General features: G+C 44.1%; 1 protein-coding gene across 1 annotated transcript in view; it reads left to right on the forward strand.

The window, feature by feature from the left end:
• Positions 1 to 20,637, forward strand: part of LOC126456463 (uncharacterized) — a 274,840-nt gene that overhangs the window by 186,913 nt on the left and 67,290 nt on the right. Inside the window, exon 4 of the mRNA XM_050092214.1 lies at positions 10,473 to 10,614. Within this exon, the coding sequence (XP_049948171.1) occupies positions 10,473 to 10,614 (142 nt within the window). The remainder of the gene's footprint in view (positions 1 to 10,472; positions 10,615 to 20,637) is intronic.

Raw genomic sequence — 20,637 nt, forward strand, 5'->3', positions numbered from 1 at the left:
TACACTCTAATCCTCTTTCTCTTTCTTTCAAAGTCCACAGATAGTTAAACCGTAGCGTCCTGTTCTCTCCTTTGTTACTAATGCTCAAGAATGCCACTGCCAACTTCAACGGTTTTTGTGGATGCTATAGACAGATGCTATGTTGTTAATCGGATCTGATGCCTAAATTCTTCCGTAACGTACTCATAAGAATATAAAACGTGGCCAAGCAATGTTTTCCTTGTTAGCACTTTCTTCCTCTAGACCAGAGTCTTCAACCACCCCTTGCAAACGATAGCCGACCGGAGTGGCCGTGCGGTTCTAGGCGCTATAGTCTGGAGCCGAGCGACCACTACGGTCGCAGGTTCGAATCCTGCCTCGGGCATGGATGTGTGTGATGTCCTTAGGTTAGTTAGGTGTAATTAGTTCTAAGCTATAGGCGACTGATGACCTCAGAAGTTAATTCGCATAGTGCTCAGAGCCATTTGAACCATTTTTTTGCAAACGATAACTCCAGAGATGGAAGGTCGAATGATCTTGGTTGCTATGCTACCGACCCAGGAGTGCATGCTTCAGTGTAGCAATGTGACACTAAAACTAAAAACGCGTTGGCAGGTACGCTCTAGCTCATGTTGCAGGGCAAAATCATAGAACTACCCTACAGTAAATTCTCCGGGAACTGCAGATTTCGTCGTTCTTTACGCTGATTGTTTGTTATAACTGAACCAGTGAGGACGTTCACGACACCATATATCAACTGAGAAATAAATAACTGCCTGAAGATTTTCATCCACCCATGAGTGCTGCAGCTGCTGTTCACTTTATTACAAGTAAACACTTATTTTTAGTAAACAGAATCTCTGGAATGAATTCGTTCTGAGCTAAACATCCATTCGCAAGATTCCTACTGTCTCGGGCCATTACACACGCTAGCGATGGAAGGTATTCAAGCCTTGCTTGGAGGAAATAATATGGATCAAAACGAGAAAAAATGTTCGATAAACATTGGATGTAAAATGCATATCTTAAAAATTGTGGGCACGTAAGGCATCCAGTTTAGACATTTTTGTGTATTTTGATCCAAACTACCACCTTCCAAAATACGGAAAGCAAAGAGCTTGCAGTAGAAAAGATGTGTTTCGCAGTAGCAAAGGTGAACAGTTTTCACACCTCTTAAGGCATGCATTTTAGAGCTCATATTTATTGCACTGTTTTTCTTGTTTTGGTCTATACTACTTCGTCTGAAAGTTGCCTACAGTACAATCTTAGCAACAGCAGTGCAGGTATATCACTGTCAGGGATATCAGAACGATTTTTGGTTCAAATGGCTCTGAGCACTATGGGACTTAACTTCTGAGGTCATCAGTCCCCTAGAACTTAGAACTACTTAAACCTAACTAACCTAAGGACGTCACACACATCCATGCCCGAGGCAGGATTCGAACCTGCGACCGTAGCGATCGCGTGGTTCCAGACTGTAGCGCCTAGAACCGCTCGGTCACTCCGGCCGGCTAGAACGATTTTTCCCTTACAACTTTCGTCTCGGTTGTTACCGGACGAGGGAACCTTACCTCAAAACTTACTGCTCTCGAGCACCTCTGGAAGTTTGTAACATCATCACGTAATCACCCTCACGTCTGTTTCTTCTTGAACTGCGTGGTGTAAAAAATCGTATCATTGTACGGAGTAATGGGGCCAGCAAGAGGGATGTCAGCGGACCGGTATTGGGCAAGTGTGTTAGGCGGCGTCGGCGCAGGTGCGGGACGGGACTTAGCGGCCGGGGAAAGCGGACGCGCCGGTATTTGGTGCGGCACACTTGCGGCGCAGCCAAGTGTGCCATGTCCGGCCGACGCGACCTCTGCGGCCTTCCTGCCGCCTTGTCGTCTTCCGGTTCACACCAGGCCTCAGCGGCAGCTTCACAAATCTGCCTCCGAGACCGGAGTCCTCTCTCAAATTTCTCGCACTGACATTCCGGTTTTACAGTAAGTAACTACTGTGCTTCCCGAAGAGCTTGTCCCCAACGGCAATGCGTGCCAGAAAAGGCCTGACGCCAATTCCTTCCTGATCGGTTGAGCGAGGTGACGTAGCGGTAAGACACTGGGTTCGTTTTTGGGAGGGCGACAGTTGAAATCCAACGTCCGGCCGTCCAGATTTTGGTTTTCTGTGCTTTTCCTAAGCCGCTTAAGGTGAATCCCGGGATGGTTAACTCAGAAAGACACTGCCAATTTCCTTCACCATCGTCTCCGTACCCGAGTTCGTGCTCCTCTCTACAGACTCGTCGTCGACGGGACGTTAAACATAACCTTCCTTCTTCTTCCGGAAAAAGATGTCAGAGGTGAGTCGCGCAACTGTGTCCCTATGTATTGAATGTGGAAATATCAATCGATGTCTATTATCATTAGTTCGTAATCCGTATGAAAGGTTCAGAAACGAGATGAAGTAGATTCAGAATGTAAATTACAACCAATAAACAACTTCTTCTACATAAACGCTTAAAAAAAAAAAAAGAGAGACACAACGCGAAGGAATTATCCGCATATGGGACGGAATATGACGTAAATGTACAAAGAAACAAATTATTACAATTTCAGAAAAATTAGACGATTTATTGAAGCTAATCAGTAGCTCACTGGTCCACCTCTGGCCCTTATGCGAGTGGTTATTCTGCTTGGCACTGATTGACATAGTTGTTGGGTGTCCACCTGAGGGATTCCATTCCAAATTCTGTCCAATTGGTGCGTTATATCTTCATACTCCCGAGATGGATGGAGGGATCTGCCCATAATGTACCAAACGTTCTCAATTGGGGAGAAATCCGGCGACCTAGCTGGCCAACGTAGGATATGGCAAGCACAAAGCAGTAGAAACTCTCGCTGTGTACGGGCGGGCATTATCTTGCTGAAATGTAAGCCCCGAATGGATTGCCATGAAGGACAACAAAACGAGGCGTACAGTATCGTACACGTACCCCTGTGCTGTAAGAGTATCGCAGATGATAACCAAAGGGAAATGAAATGGCACCGCGGATCACCATTCGTGGTCTTCGGGCCTTATGGCGGACGACGGTGACGCTGGTATCCTTCTGCTATCCGGAACGTCTACAGACACGACTTCGCTGGCCATCTGGGTTCAGTTCGAATCGGAACTCATCACTGAAGCCAACTGAACACCGGTCAATAAGATTTCAGGCCGAATGAATATAATGATGTTCTATTCTACTCCATTAGTAGAGCGAAGGAACATTGAATGTCTAAACACCTAAGTACGCGTCCTACTCTTTTACACCACTTTCTCGTGCTTCCTGTGCGAGACACGAGCGAAGTGAAGTATTAGTAAGACACTGGACTCGTATTCAAGAGGATGGCGGTTAAAAGTCAGTTCGGCCATTCAGATTTGGGTTCTCCATGATTTCCTTAAATCGCTTAAAGCAGATGCCACGATAGTTTGCTCAGCAGTCTGAGCTTGATTTGATTTTCGTTCCCAGTGTCCCCGTCATGGACGGGTCGGTAAAACCTAATCTTCCTTCCAACGCAAGAAACACAAATATCGTAGTAAATAGCAGCACAGCCTTCCTCGAATATAGGTTCTCCAAATTTGCCCAATAGGCTTTCGCGAGAGCAACGACATCTAAATGAAATGACACGTTGCCCTGCTCCCAAACATTATCTTCTAAGTTCCCCGAGCATCTTTGGTACATTTTCATGTTGGGCTATACCAGTACAATCCGAGCAGCACGTCTCCGTAATAGTTCGAGGTCATAACTACTCGAGTAGTCTAAAACTGATCCACTTAAGCAATCTCACATATATTTTTGATACTATATACGTGTGTGGGTACTCACTGATGTCAAACAATAAAAAACTTTCTGGGTGATACAGTTCACCCAAACATTTCAGTCTCTTGCCAGAGTTTGCTCCAGGATCACACATCTTCAGGTACTGAACATAGAGTTTAGGTCGAGCAAATAAACCAGATCTCGCATGTTCTCTCGACGCGGTTGATTAATAGTGTGTCGCCGGGTCATCCGCCGAGCTGTTGTTTCCATTTTACGAACAATATTTCGACAACTGACTAGGCTGTCTTCTTCAGGGCTTCGAATATAATCATGAAATGAAATACAATGAGACCAGTATTGTGGTGCAAACGCCTGTTTCTGGGAAGTACTGTTGAGGAGTTAATCGAAATAAAGATGTCAGAAAACCTAATAAACAGGGAGGGCGATTTCTATTTAAATAACGTTCAGGATGCGGAATTCAATTTATTAAAATCTCGCCGGTCATCATATCCATGAGAATTTGAAAACGCTGAGAGAATTTGCGCTTCATGGAATATCAGCGCCGGCTCTAAGAAAACGAATGAGCGTCAATGGGCGTAGTGGACATCAGGAATCTAACTCGGCTCTAAATAGCGGCGTAGTATCAACAATAGTCACAGTCTGGTTGGAGTCCAGGCAGCGAGTACACAGAACAACAAAACTCGCAACTCGTGAAGAGGACGGATCGGTCGGTCGTCGAGATATTGTGCAGAAAATGAAAACGAAACTCGACAGAGCACCCGGTAGCAAGCTATTAAGTACGACAAGCATATCAAGAATTCTTCACACCGAAGCACCGATAACCGAAGAGAAGGATAGTGTTCAGTCATTCGAACAGCATACTAGTGAAGAAGATCCCAGCAACGGGGCTAAAACAGTGAGGTGGATCTCCTCAGGTTGCATTAGGTTGACGATACTAATTCCCTGCGAGAGAAGGTAAAGATGTTAATTAATATTTTTCGCCAGAAGTTTGTGAGAACAGGAAAATCCAAAAAACTTGGAAGAAGTGTTTACGTTATCACTTTACGCATTTACTTCTTTTTCTTCACTACTTGCGGGAGTTGTTCTTTAATTATATAGCAGCATCACTACCTACTCTAAAACAGATGCTTTTTCCATCACGAACTGCTGTAGTTAATATGTAAGTAGCTGTGATTGCATGTGTTGCTTATCAGCCCTTGACTAACAACTTTCCTAGCAATCTCGAGCGTATATAACTGTAGCTCATATTAATTAGCATTGTCGCAATACTTGTCTAGCCATTTTCGGTCCGATAACTGACGATAACCGGTCGATTTAGTATGATCCCCACTCTGTCTCCCTTTCTTTCTTTGTGTCTCTTTCCCTTTGTGTGTGTGTGTGTGTGTGTGTGTGTGTGTGTGTGTGTGGACAAGACAGTGTCTTCAAAGCGTGACTCCCAAGTACATTCCATTTCCAGGTCACACGGCCCTTCAGACTCGACGCTCTTGTTCTCAACGGTTTGCGGAACTACTGAGCATTGACCTAGGACAGACACCGTAAGTGACGTCACTATATATGTGCTGGATCCCCCACCCGTCCTTATTCCTCAAAGACCTGCTTGCCACTGTACTTCACGGCATTTAATATCGCTGCCTGTTCGACCCTTGTTCTTTTTACTTGTGATTTGACTTGGTTTTGCGTCAGTGATGCTGAAACGGCAGCTGTCTTATCCATATTTCCCACTAGTAGCAAGTCCAAATGTAGCCTGTGTAGGCAGCAGTAGTTATAGTGAGATGAAGGGGCTTGGATAGACTAGCGTGACGCGCTGCGTCAAGGGATTCTTCAAACAGCAATCACCATTCTTAGATGTCATACTCTAATTTTTCCACTGATAGCCTCACTTGATTAGAATCATTTCAGGGCTCTGGAAGATTTGCGTATCATTCAAATCTTCCAAAAATGATAGATGAGCTACTATTCTTCGAAACATTGCGTCTACATCGTTTCTTCTTTGTCAAGATAAACTTTATTCATGGCTAGCCTACCGACTGTAGTCGGCAGTATGATTGGAATGAGAACTGCGAACTATTTGTAAATTGATTACTTATGCTCTTCGGTGCCCTGTTTTTCATACTTAAAGATTTCCGTCCTTTCGAAACATTTCGCTGTGTTTCGTGTAGCTGTAGTTTCGTTTATAACGTTTGTGCGGAAATTTAGCACGAACGACAAACAGTTTAAACAGATGGATAGATCACGTAACTAATGATTAGGTACTGAACAGAGCTGAGGAGAAAAGAAATTTGTGGTACAACCTAACTACAAGAAGGGATGGGTTGATAGGACACATTCTGAGATATCAAGGGATCACTAATTTAGTACTGGAGGGAAGTGTGTGTGTGTGTGTGTGGGAGGGGAGGGCGGGGGGTTAAAAATTGTATATGGAGACCAAGACATAATTACAGTGTGCAGATTCAGAAGAATCTAAGTTGCAGTAGTTACTCAGACATGAAGACGCTTGCACAGGATAGAGCTGCAGGACAAACCACTCTCCGAACTGAAGACCACAACAACAACATTTTTTATTCCTCCTGTGGAGTGATCGTTTATGATGATATTGCTCAATGTCAGAGACTATGGACTTTAGTAGTTCGTGACCCGCCTGACACCGAAGGCACCACAAGTCGGAATGGGGAAATGATAGGGCATTACATAAGGCTTCTGCCTACCCGTTATGACGTTGTGTAACGGGTGTTCGCGTGTTACATTGTTTGCGTACTGTTTACTTGAGCTAGAAGCAGGTATGAACCCAACAACCCACTCACTACGTATAGGGAATCATTTAGAAACAATCTGTAGACATGCTGGTGCCACCAAAAAAAAACAATTATTTGTCCTGGACACAGACTGCCTCTGCCTCTCTCTCACCTCAATTCTCAGATACAAATGCGTAATGCGTTATTAAATAACCAAGCGCTCTTCCGCATTTTACAGTGCTCTAGTTTCTTCCAAGCGCTGACTACTCAGTACTTATTTTCCTTTCACGCAGACTGAGGAATCATGCTTTATTTGTGCATCCCATATGTTATACTTAACTGCATAATCTCGCTTTCTGTAGTTCCTCAGAATTTATCCTGATGTCGATGTAACATTAAACTGATATCTTCCTTTCTGATCGTACTCTGAAAGAGTACGACTCGGCTTAGTTCCTCTAAATCGTTTTAGGCGAAAACCGGAATAGTTTCCCCAGTGAGGTCCTTCCATCGTTCTTCTTCTGGACTGACGCTCGAACACTAGCGGTACTGGTGTTGACTGCTCGTCATATCTGATCGTCCCTCCTCCAGACCGTGTTCTCTGCAGCACACCATCTACTTCCGGTAACGAAATCGATCTTTCTACGTAGCCAAGCGAACAGCGCGTAGAACTGAAGAATGATACCTTGAAACCCCCTGTCCGTTATCCGTCTCTAAAGAGTTTGTTTCCTTTCTTTCTTCCTTCGCAAGGACTTGTAACAGAACAGTTTTACAGACGCTGTCATACCAAAATACTCAAATTTCAACACTAGACAACCTTCAAGGAAGTAAAGGAGATTGGTGTTCAACATGCATTCAACGACGAGGGCATCAAAGATAGTGTACATGCTAAGATAACACAAGTGTGGAAAAGGAAATCACAATGGACTTGTTCCATGATGAGGAAGTCGTCATAGCCCCTCTTAACCACAATTCACCCCTTCTATTGACGTCTGTGCGATGGTGATCAGAACCAAGACACCCAGCGCTCAAGCCACGCTGTTTTCTTATGGGTGGGCGAGGAAACATTTCAAAACCGTCATGGAAAGACCTCAAGAGGTGTTATAAAGGGTGACAGTGAAATCACTCCTTTCCTGGGACGTTGACTCCCACACATTCTGCGGTCGAAAACGACAGTTCGCAATGCGTTGAGCAACAGGAAGCTGTTCTTGTTAATCTTTGATATTCTCGCAACTTTCAACTCTTCTATAGGTCATTGTGGGACTGAATCCGCATTTAACGTGATCGCACCCCTTTGGAATGCAGTGCGACAGCAATTTTTACTGTCGTGTACAGGTTAGAACAACCAGGGAGCCTTCATAACCATTCAACGGAATTGGAACGTGATTCTAAGCAGCAAAGGGTACTTTAACGCGCGGGATTAGCCTAGCGGTCTGGGGCGCTGCAGTCATGGACTGTGCGGCCGGTCCCGGCGGAGGTTCGAGTCCTCCCTCGGGCATGGATGTGTGTGTTTGTCCTTAGGATAATTTAGGTTAAGTAGTGTGTAAGCTTAGAGACTAATGACCTTAGCAGTTAAGTCCCATAAGATTTCACACACATCTGAACATTTTTTTTTTTTTTTTGGTACTTTAACATGCTCGTAAATAAACTGGCAAAGGGTATGTGTAATACCCATCAGTTTGGCAACATCCCCGGCGCCACCGACGCTACTTTGTTGCGCACCTTACAAACGTACCTGTCTGAAACTTTGACACCAATTCAACCTGAAAGCTGCTCTAGCGCCTGAAAGTAGAAAAACCAATCCAAGGGTTTTCGAAGGGGTTGCCTAACCCTCAGGCGAAAGGTACATTACTAATGGGCGCAATAGATGTGCGTGGTTGGCACTGAGGGTGTTGCCAAACCGGGGGGGGGGGGGGTCTTAATTTTATTCAGGCGCATGTTCATGTTGCATTCCAGCGTGACCACGCCACTGGAGGTTGGAAAACAGGAGGTTTGGAAAATCAAAAGTACCTTTTGCTGCTACGGATTACGTTCAGAGTTCATGAAATGGTTTTGAATGGTACGTAGTGGCTCCAACATGTACAGAAGGGCAAAAATTGCGGTCGCACTGTACTCCAAAGGGGCGTGATCACATTCAATGCGTGTATAGTCGCACAGTGTCCTTAGAGAAGGTTTGAAATGTCCAAGGGTGCCAGCAGTTTCAATAGTTGCCAAGAACATCTTGCTGTTGCCCACCATACTGCGAGCTGTCGGTTTCGACTGCGAAATGATTGGGAATCAATACCCTACGGAAAGGGGCAGTTTCATTGTCACCCTTTATGAGACCTTTTCGTGCCGGTTCTGAACGATGGTTTGTCTGAAATGTTTTCCTCGGCCATCCATAGGAAAACTCCGTGATTTCAACGCTGGGTGTTGCGGTTCTGTTCGCCATCGCAGTGACGCCAAAAGAAGGGGTGAAACATGGGTAAGAGGGACTGTGACACCTTCCCATCATGTGATAAGTCCACGGAGGCGCTGGGCAGAATTGTGATGAAATTTTGTGCCAATGTGACATCATTAACCCACCTTACAGCTCACATGACCTTCCGAGCTGTGGCAATTTTTTACCATGTGTTGGCGCCTTGCTATTGGAAGCGTCGTCGAGTCCATGGGTGAAGTCACAGGGTGCCACGCACCATTACAGAGAAAGGTTGTAAGCAGCTTTCAACCAAATTTCAAACTTAAACGTAGCGATGGGAAGCAATTAAGGGGTTTCTAAAAGTAATCCTTTAATTCCGTAGTGTAGGTGTGGCCGGTTACTTTTGATCAGATAGTGTATTAAGGGGGGTAGGACGTCAAACAGGCCGACTTGGGGCAGGAGAGTCACCACAGAACATTTTAATTTCTACTGTCTATACTTTTACAAATAAATTCATAAAACTTCGTCACCATGACCAGGAAGGATTGAGGACTCACACCCATCGCAGTGGAAGTTCAAAAACGTAGCAAAACACCTTTTTTTACGTGTGAAATTTCACCATTTTTTCACTTATTACTGGCTACATTTGTTGCTATAGGTACACTTTTCTTCCTACGTAAGAGAGATTCTTCGATGAATTTTTCATAGCATACAAACAGTAGTTACAGGTGTATGAAACTCTAGAATTTTCCAGCTCTATTAAAAAACTGTGGAAAAATTGAGATAATTAACTATAAAACTTGAACTTTTTCTAAACATGAAGTTTAAAATGTAACAGTTCATTCATTTTTTCGTAAATTAAATAACTTCTAGAGTTTCAGACACCTGTAAGTATGGTGTGTATTCTGTGCAAAATTCATCGAAGAATCTCTCTTACTTAGGAAGAAAAGTGTACCTGTAGCAACAAATGCAGCCAGTAGTAAGTGAAAAAATTATGAAATTTCACATGTAAAAAAATGTGTTTTATTACGAGATTTCCTGGCATATTAAAACTGTGTACCGGACCGAGACTCGATCTCGGGACCTTTGCCTTTCGCGGGCAAGTGCTCTATCAACTGAGCTACCCAAGCACGACTCACGCCCTGTCCTCACTTCTGCCAGTACCTCGCCTCCTAGCTTCCAAACTTTACAGAAGCTCTCCTGCGCATTTTGCAGGTCCTGAGTTCGAGTCTCGGTCCGGCACACAATTTTAATCTGCCAGGAAGTTTCATATCAGCGCACACTCCGCTGCAGAGTGAAAATCTCATTCTGTGTTTTGTTACGTTTTTGAGCTTCCACTGCTATGAGTATGAATCCCGAATCCTTCCTGGTCATGCTGTTAAAGTTTTATGAATTTATTTGTAAAAGTATAGACAGTGGAAATTAAAATGTGCTGTGGTGCCTCTCCTGCTCCAAGTCGGACCGTTTGACGTCCTACCCCCCCTTAAACTAATGCTGTTTCCCAGAGTCCGTCGTTAGAGTTGTGCGTGATGTGATGAAGGCTGACGGCACGGTTTGCGATGTGTTGCAGAATGAAGTGGGTGCTGTGCGTGGCGCTGCTGGCCGCGCTGGCCTGTGCTGTCTGCGACGCCGCCCCCGCTGCCGCCCCCGCCGCCCCCGCCGCCCCCGCAGAATCTTCGCGGGCCATCGGCGGCGAGACGGGCCGCCAGCAGGCGGGCGCGCCCGCAGCCTCGACTGACGACGACGACGACGATGACGATGACGAGGAGGACGTCGACCTGGACGACATAACGGACGACGATGACGACGACGACGACGAGGACGAGGGCGCCGCGGCGGCCGCCGACGACGATGACGACGACGACGAGGACTACCTGGAGCGCTTCGTGGAGGACATCCTGGGAGGTGGGTCGTAGCGCCGGCGACCTCGGCCTCTGCTGGCCCTCCGCGCCAGGCTGCTTACCCAGCCGTGTCCCACACGAGCCACGCGCGCCGTCACACGGCCAGTAGCGGCAGTGCTACCCGTCCCGACAGCCAAACCTCAGGTTCTTCACGCGAAAGTCTGAACTGTAGGCAGTGAAACGGGATTCAGATACTGAACTCTACGTTGGGTAGAATCAGTCATTCCATCCCGATTACCTAGGAAACGTAGGATCAGTTTATTGTAGATCATAAGGATTCCTTCCGCGAAGGGATTACGTATTTATTTACGGTCAGAATACATCATCTCGTAAGCCAGTCTCCCTTCTCCACCATTCAAACACATTCAATAACACAGTAGTTGTAACTTATCGCTTAAAACTGTAAGTTATTGTAATTAAGCTTTCGATTCTTTATATACGAGGGTTGTCCATAAAGTAAGTTGCGATCGGTCGCTAAATGGAAACCACAGTGAAAATCAGAAACATTTTACTTGCAAGAGTCAGATACATTTTCCAGATACTTCTCTACATAGTCGCCGCTCCGACTTAGACATTTGTCAGAGCGTTATACCAAATTTCCAACACCGTGGTCATAGAAGGCAGTCGCCTGTGCTTTCTGATAATTCTCAATGCTGGTCTATAACGCGTAGCCTGGGCTCAAATGTTGTCTTCGTATCCAGCGTTTTATGTGATACTCAGGACGAGCCAGTTAGGGCTGTGTTGTGGGTGATGGAACACTTCACATGGAAAAGACTACAGGGGCGTCTTCACTGCCCCTGCAGAGTGCGGCTGAGAATTGCCATGAAGAAGGAAGTGCGTGGCAGTTGTGTTAGGTGGGCTGCATTCATTAAGGCGAAGCCTCTCAGCAGGCCCTCCAGCTTGGCGGGAGACATCGTTGTGCTAGGCACCTTTACTAGCTCACAGTGCGCTCACAACTGAAAAGAGCGTCTTGATGCGATCGATGGTCATACCAGAGACACTACCCAACACATCTGTGCAAAGCTTCATCTGGTTTTCACTGTGGTATCCATTTCGCGACGGATCGGGACTTTCTTTCTGGACAACCCTCGTGTAACGGTATCCATCGTCGTAGGCGTGGTTGTATATTTAATTATTTAAATTCTCTCTTACTCTTCCAAAAAATAATAAAATTCCTATCTTGTTTTTTCTACACTCCGCATTCTGTAGCACATGTGGCCTGCATTTACCTCCAGATAGGAACAATGAGGCACTGAAATGTAGTCACTGAAGAAAAACCGATCTTGATGCATAGTTCTTGATTTGCTCGAAAATGTGTTGTTTGGTGAAAAATAAATTCTCGCATGCAGGTAACAGAATTGGAGTTCCGTGGATTTAACAAAGAAGGCTTTTAAATAAATGACACGTCTATGTCGTGCTATATTGGTCCCATCGGTTGAGACATACCACATTTCCCCAATATTTTGCATGGTTCGGGTGTTACACTCTTTTTTGCTAACTTCTATCCATAAATACACAATTTTGTGATAAGAACATGTGTGCTTTCAACCTCTCAAAGACTGAAAACGTAGCTCCGCTTTAACTAACCTGATTTTTCTTCTGTTGTGTAAATGAGGAAACAAAAACTACTTCCTCTCACCGTAATCACTTAATTGTTTTGGGACGCTTGGGAAACTGCCCGAGATTCTAGTCCACTAATGAAGCACTATTTATTAACTTATTTCATGTAACAAGCTGTACAATCCGTTTGTAACTAACAAAACGTGTCAATAAAACGATTTTTTAACTGTGTTTGGTGCTGGTTAATACTTCTTCCAATAACCTTTCCTTAACATAAATGATCAGTTCCTGCGAAACGTAGATTGTGCCTCTTTTTCTATTGCAGTGCGTGTTTTTCACGGTATTGTTCGCCTGGCGATTATCTATAGAATAATGTACAGCATCACACTCAACTACACTCCATTAGTATTTCTTGATTCCGATGCAATGTTACTTGTGTTCATACAAACAATCGGTGACGAAGTGACAAGTGGTGATAAAAATACCTGCAGCGACTGCTCGAGCAGAAAACTACGCACTACAACGCCCTATGCATGAAATATTTGAACTACTTGGAGAAAACAAATAGAGACAGTTTTGAATAAAATTAAAAAATAGCGTGTAAATGAAATTCCTTGGGAATTATGTTGTATTTTTATGGATTCTGAAACTGTCATGTTCCGGTCTCAGTAGGCAAGAGTTAAACCAATCAGTACTTAAAAAGTATCAAAAGTCGTACAGCCCTGTCTATGCACTCTAGGTATAAGAAAACATACACACTCAAAGAAAGAGAGTAATTACTTATCTTTCTTGTCTATAGGCTCAAATTCTATTAAATATAATATTTATATGAAAGATTTTTATTATCAATGAAAGGAGATTTAACTGGAGCAGCAATGCGAGAAATGTTACATTTTGTACGAAATTGTTCCATGTATACTTATCAGATGTTTGTTCTGCCTAAACTTAACAGGCGTTATAGGATGTCGGTTCCGCCTTTTTGCAAACACAGACATGTTTCAGCACCTTTGTGCCATCTTCAGTGGGTTTTTTGTTTACTGAAAAACTGTAAAAAGTGAAAATATTTTAGGTTATAATTTATTTAACAAATTGAGGTCTAAAGAAAGATTTTGTTCGTTTTGCTTCTTAGCGTAATTTTAAATTATGTAGTTTTGCAGGACCAGCTCTATAGTGTCGTGCACTGACAGCTTGTCATCTGTAGACCAAAAGATGTAAATGCAAATGTCGTCGACAGTTTAACACATCCCTTGATTTTGAAAAGCATGATTTTTGGCGTGTCAAAATGGTTTGTGTATATATTTGTTACTACTCACGCTTTGTTGTGGCTGATTCTTCTTCTTTGGGTGAAAAGAAAACGCAGTCTCTTTGCAAAAAGGCGGAACCCATAGACTATAATTTAACTGCAAATATGGATAGATAGGACGACAGCTGCAGATCCAAAAGATGAATATTTAACAGGCGTTGTTGTTGTTGTGGTCTTCAGTCCTGAGACTGGTTTGATGCAGCTCTCCATGCTACTCTATCCTGTGCAAGCTTCTTCATCTCCCAGTACCTACTGCAACCTACATCCTTCTGAATCTGCTTAGTGTATTCATCTCTTGGTCTCCCTCTACGATTTTTACCCTCTACGCTGCCCTCCAATACTAAATTGGTGATCCCTTGATGCCTCAGAACATGTCCCACCAACCGATCCCTTCTTCTGGTCAAGTTGTGCCACAAACTTCTCTTCTCCCCATTCCTATTCAATACTTCCTCATTAGTTATGTGATCTACCCATCTAATCTTCAGCATTCTTCTGTAGCACCACATTTCGAAAGCTTCTATTCTCTTCTTATCCAAACTATTTATCGTCCATGTTTCACTTCCATACATGGCTACACTCCATACAAATACTTTCAGAAATGACTTCCTGACACTTAAATCTATACTCGATGTAAACAAATTTCTCTTCTTCAGAAACGCTTTCCTTGCCATTGCCAGTCTACATTTTATATCCTCTCTACTTCGACCATCATCAGTTATTTTGCTCCCCAAATAGCAAAACTCCTTTACTACTTTAAGTGTCTTATTTCCTAATCTAATTCCCTCACCATCACCCGACTTAATTCGACTACATTCCATTATCCTCGTTTTGCTTTTGTTGATGTTCATCTTATATCCTCCTTTCAAGACACTGTCCATTCCATTCAACTGCTCTTCCAAGTCCTTTGCTGTCTCTGACAGAATTACAATGTCATCGACGAACCTCAAAGTTTTTATTTCTTCTCCATGGATTTTAATACCTACTCCGAATTTTTCTTTTGTTTCCTTTACTGCTTGCTCAATATACAGATTGAATAACATCGGGGAGAGGCTACAACCCTGTCTTACTCCCTTCCCAATCACTGCTTCCCTTTCATGTCCCTCGACTTCTTATAACTGCCATCTGGTTTCTGTACAAATTGTAAATAGCCTTTCGCTCCCTGTATTTTACCCCTGCCACTTTTAGAATTTGAAAGAGAGTATTCCAGTCAACATTGTCAAAAGCTTGCTCTAAGTCTACAAATGCTAGAAACGTAGGTTTGCCTTTCCTTAATCTTTCTTCTAAGATATGTCGTAAGGTCAGTATTGCCTCACGTGTTCCAGTATTTCTACGGAATCCAAACTGATCTTCCACGAGGTCGGCTTCTACTAGTTTTGCCATTCGTCTGTAAAGAATTCGTGTTAGTATTTTGCAGCTGTGACTTATTAAACTGATTGTTCGGTAATTTTCACATCTGTCAACACCTGCTTTCTTTGGGATTGGAATTATTATATTCTTCTTGAAGTCTGAGGGTATTTCGCCTGTTTCATACATCTTACTCACCAGATGGTAGAGTTTTGTCAGGACTGGCTCTCCCAAGGCCGTCAGTAGTTCCAATGGAATGTTGTCTACTCCGGGGGCCTTGTTTCGACTCAGGTCTTTCAGTGCTCTGTCAAACTCTTCCCGCAGTATCGTATCTCCCATTTCATCTTCATCTACATCCTCTTCCATTTCCATAATATTGTCCTCAAGTACATCGACCTTGTATACACCCTCTATATACTCCTTCCACCTTTCTGCTTTCCCTTCTTTGCTTAGAACTGGGTTTCCATCTGAGCTCTTGATGTTCATGCAAGTGGTTCTCTTATCTCCAAAGGTCTCTTTAATTTTCCTGTAGGCAGTATCTATCTTACCCCTAGTGAGATAAGCCTCTATATCCTTACATTTGTCCTCTAGCCATCCCCGCTTAGCCATTTTGCACTTCCTCTCGATCTCATTTTTGAGACGTTTGTATTCCTTTTTGCCTGCTTCATTTACTGCATTTTTATATTTTCTTCTTTCATCAATTAAATTCAATATTTCTTCTATTACCCAAGGATTTCTACTAGTCCTTGTCTTTTTACCTACTTGATCCTCTGCTGCCTTCACTACTTCATCCCTCAAAGCTACCCATTCTTCTTCTACTGTATTTCTTTCCCCCATTCGTGATAATTGTTCCCTTATGCTCTCCCTGAAACTCTGTACAACCTCTGGTTCTTTCAGTTTATCCAGGTCCCATCTCCTTAAATTCCCACCTTTTTGCAGTTTTTTTCAGTTTTAATCTACAGGTCATAGATTGTGGTCAGAGTCCACATCTGCCCCTGGGAAATGCCTTACAATTTAAAACCTGGTTCCTAAATCTCTATCTTACCGTTATATAATCTATCTGATACCTTTTAGTATCTCCAGGGCTCTTCCATGTATACAACCTTCTTTCATGATTCTTAAACCAAGTGTTAGCTATGATTAAGTTGTGCTCTGTGCACAATTCGACCAGGCGGCTTCCTCTTTCATTTCTTAGCCCCAATCCACATTCACCTACTACGTTTCCTTCTCTCCCTTTTCCTACTACCGAATTCCAGTCACCCATGACTACTAAATTTTCATCACCCTTCACTATCTGAATAATTTCTTTTATTTCATCATACATTTCTTCAATTTCTTTGTCATCGGCAGAGCTAGTTGGCATATAAACTTGTACTACTGTAGTAGGTGTGGGCTTCGTATCTATCTTGGCCACAATAATGCGTTCACTATGCTGTTTGTAGTAGCTTACCCGCATTCCTGTTTTCCTATTCATTATTAAACCTACTCCTGCATGACCCCTATTTGATTTTGTGTTTATAACCCTGTAGTCACCTGACCAGAAGTCTTGTTCCTCCTGCCACCGAACTTCACTAATTCCCACTATATCTAACTTTAACCTATCCATTTCCCTTTTTAAATTTTCTAACCTACCTGCCCGATTAAGGGATCTGACATTCCACGCTCCGATCCGTAGAACGCCAGTTTTCTTTCTCCTGATAACGACATCCTCTTGAGTAGTCCCCGCCCGAAGATCCAAATGGGGAACTATTTTACCTCCGGAATATTTTACCCAAGAGGACGCCATCATCATTTAATCATACAGTAAAGCTGCATGCCCTCGGGAAAAATTACGGCTGTAGTTTCCCCTTGCTTTCAGCCGTTCGCAGTACCAGCACAGCAAGGCCGTTTTGGTTATTGTTACAAGGCCAGATCAGTCAATCATCCAGACTGTTGCCCTTGCAACTACTGAAAAGGCTGCTGCCCCTCTTCAGGAACCACACGTTTGTCTGGCCTCTCAACAGATACCCCTCCGTTGTGGTTGCACCTACGGTACGGCTATCTGTATCGCTGAGGCACGCAAGCCTCCCCACCAACGGCAAGGTCCATGGTTCATGGGGGGGCCTAACAGGCGTATGTAAAAGAATAGAAGCTTTCAAATTTGGCGTTACAGAATTATGGAGAAAATTTGGCGTTACGGAAGTATGGTGAAAATTGTACGTATAGATCCAGTACCAATGAGGGGGCACTGAATCGAGTTGGGTAGAAATGAGATTTATGGCACAGTTTGGTTAGAAGGTGGAATAGTTTGATATGAAAGATTGAGAGGTAAAAAAAGGAATAGCTAATTCGGTATTGGTGAGATTGGGGGGGGGGGGGGGGATTCAAATTGTGGGAGTAAGCCACGAGTTGAATACAATACTAAGGTTCAAATGCATGCGGATTGCGGTAGTTATGCAGAGATGAAAAGACTTGCACAGGATAAACTAACGAGGAAAAGGTGCATCAAACCAGTCTTCGGGCTAAATATTACAACATGGGCAGCAACAACAACATATGTAAAGGTTTTTTGAAATTTATGAAGGAATACTAGATTCCAGCTAACATGCCGACACAGGAGAATCCCGCCAGGGTAGCCATGTGCGTTAACACGTTGCTTCCGGAGCGACGAACCAGAGGATGGAACCCGGTAGGTGGATTAACTGCAAGAGCCGGAGAGCTGGGCGGTCTGGATGGGGCCTTAAGGCGATGTGTGCGGTCAGGGTGAATACTGGGCTTGTAACAAAACGTTTAGAAAAAGCGTTCTCAAACTTTCGCGTGGGATAACACTTAGACGCAGACAGATGGGATACACTGATTCCGTCCCGGGGGGGGGGGGGGGGGGGGGGGGGTGGAGGGGGCAACAGAAAAAGCATCTGGCCACCCTCTAAGGGGCAAGAAAAACTGACAAGATACTTTCATTTCCTTACGAAAATTGTCTTGTCTCTACTACATTCACGGAAATAACAATTCGAAGTAATTTACCTTGTAAAGCAGTTTGGATATTGTATGGAAGTTGTACTTAATTTACAAAAGTTTCTGTATCTGAAAGAATAGCATGAGAAATTTAATAGGGTAGTCTCTACAGTCGGACTCACATACGTTAGCATTTATCGAAGAAAATGAATTGTAGAATTAGATGTGTCATTTACATTGCAAGAAAATATTTTGGGTATTCCAAGGAACGATTATGTAGCAGCTTTTCGGTAGCGTGGCAAATGCTCTCGTCAATTTATAAAGTGGAAATAGAAACACCAGAGGCGAAGAAATCAGAAAGATAATAAAATACACTGAGAAACATAATTAAAGGACCCCTTTTTCGAAACACCGTGATAGTCTTCCATTGCGACGTGTGAGTTTGCAGGTTGAGTCAAAGGTGCCAACAACGTATGTCTGTAACGGTGCGAAAGTGTGGCTCCCTGCGACGACACCATTGGGCTCGATGATTATCCAAACAGCATGGTGTGGACACTTGCGAAAAAAAGGCAGAGCTCAGAAGTTAAGGCGACGTAGAAGGTAGGTTAACGACATCACTTTGGCACCAGCTTTCACCACAATTCAGTCCAATGCCACCGTGGACTTCTCACGTTATGGGAAGGTCGTCACACCCTCTCTTATCCATGTTTCACCCATTATTTTGACACCTCGGCAACACTTAGTGTTGAAATCACACGGTTTTCTTTTGGATAGCCTAGGAAAACATTTCAGATACACCACCACTCAGAACCGACACGAAAAGGAATCAAGAGTGGCTTAAATGGCGTCAATGAAACAACCTCTTTCCTTGGGGCGTTGATTCCCGCACATTTCGCGGTCGGAAATGAGCTCTCAGTGCGACGAGCAACACGACAACATTCATCACAACCTTCGACGCTACTAACACCCATGGAGGTTTCAGTCCCTCTCTAAGGACACTGTGGAGAAAATCTGAACGTGATCCAAAGCAGCAAAGTGTGCTTATCGTTTTAGAGACCTCCTGTTACTGCAAGCCCTACTGTGGCGTGATCACGAGGTGCTGCGACGTTGATATATGTGTGAATACAATGGCAAAGGCTCCCTCTAAGATCTTCATTTTGGCAACACCCTTGGTAGAACCCATCCACATTTATTGAGAGTTTTAAAAATATGTTTTTACAGAGAAAACCTGCGAAGTGGCCCTAGATGCCTGCAGGAAGGCAACCACTTGACCCCCTCAGATGCCAGTTGCCTGCCTGCAGGCGTCTGGAATACTTCGCAGGTTTTTTTCATAATGGCTCTGAGCACTATGGGACTTAACATCTCAGGTCATTAGTCCCCTAGAACTTAGAACTACTGAAACCTAACTAACCTAAGGACAGCACACACATCCATGCCCGAGGCAGGATTTGAACCTGCGACCGTAGCGGTCGCGCGGTTCCAGGCTGAAGCGCCTAGAACCGCTCGGCCACCAACGGCCGGCTCGCAGGTTTTGTCTTTAAAGGTATATCCTTAAAACTTTCAATAAATGTGTGTTGGCTCTACAAAGGGTGTTGCCGAAATGAAGATCTTAGAGGGAGCCTTTGCCATTGTATTCTCACTTCTGTCAATGTCACAGCCCTCTGTGATCAAGCCACAGCAGGGTGTGAAACAGGGCAGCTGTAGAAACAAAATCAGTCTTTACTGCTTCAGATCATATTCAAATTCCGTAGAATGATTTTCAATGGTCCATAGTGGTTCCATCCTGTACACGAAAGCAAAAATTGCATCATGCTGCATGGCTACGATCTTGTTCAATGGGTATGCATCCCCACAATGTTCTCGGGGTGGGGAGAGGGGGGGGGGGGAGGGAGAGGGTTGTACGTTTTGGGATGTCAGCAGAGTCGAAGGTTGACGTGAATTTGTCCTGTTCCTTATCGCACTGATAGCTGTTTAGACCGCGAAATGTGCGGGAATTAACGCCCCAAGGAAAAGGAGTGGTTTCTTTGACGTCTTTTATTCTACTCCCTGATGCCTTCCCGAACCTGATCTGAGCGGAGGTGTGTCTACAATCTTAGAATCTTTTCTCCAGCCACCCACAAGAAAACCGCATGATTTGAAGGCAGGGTGTCGCCGTTCTGACCTCCATCGCAGAGGCTTCAAAAGAGCAGGTTAAATGTAGTAAGAGGGGGTGTGACGACCTTCCCATCACGTGACGTTGGGCAGAATATCGGTGAAATGTGGCGCCAAAGTGACGTCATTAACCCGCCTTACACGGCACATGGACTTATGAGCTCTGGCCCTTTTTTCGAGTGTGTCGACAAGTTGTTTGAACTGTCGTCGAGGCTGGGGCGACGTCTCTGGTCGCCATGCTTTTGCAGCGTTGCAGAGAAACGTTGTAGGCACCTTTGAGCCAAATTTCAAACTTGTACTTCGCAATTATGGTGTTCCGGAAAGTGGTTCTTTAACTGTGTTGCACAGTGCAGATTATAGACACGTTTATCGCGCCTTTGAATGATGCACGAAAGCATGAATAGCAGCTGAGTTGTTCACACGTTAGTGACGCGAGGAGATCACTTTTTGAAATTTCAACAGAGAAATATCCTGTAACAGTTTTAAAAATTCTAAAATCCTGAAACTTCCCGGTAGATTAAAACTGTGTGCCGGACAGAGAC

This window comes from Schistocerca serialis, chromosome 2 (assembly GCF_023864345.2).
Source record: "Schistocerca serialis cubense isolate TAMUIC-IGC-003099 chromosome 2, iqSchSeri2.2, whole genome shotgun sequence".
Taxonomy (NCBI): Eukaryota; Metazoa; Arthropoda; class Insecta; order Orthoptera; family Acrididae; genus Schistocerca; species Schistocerca serialis.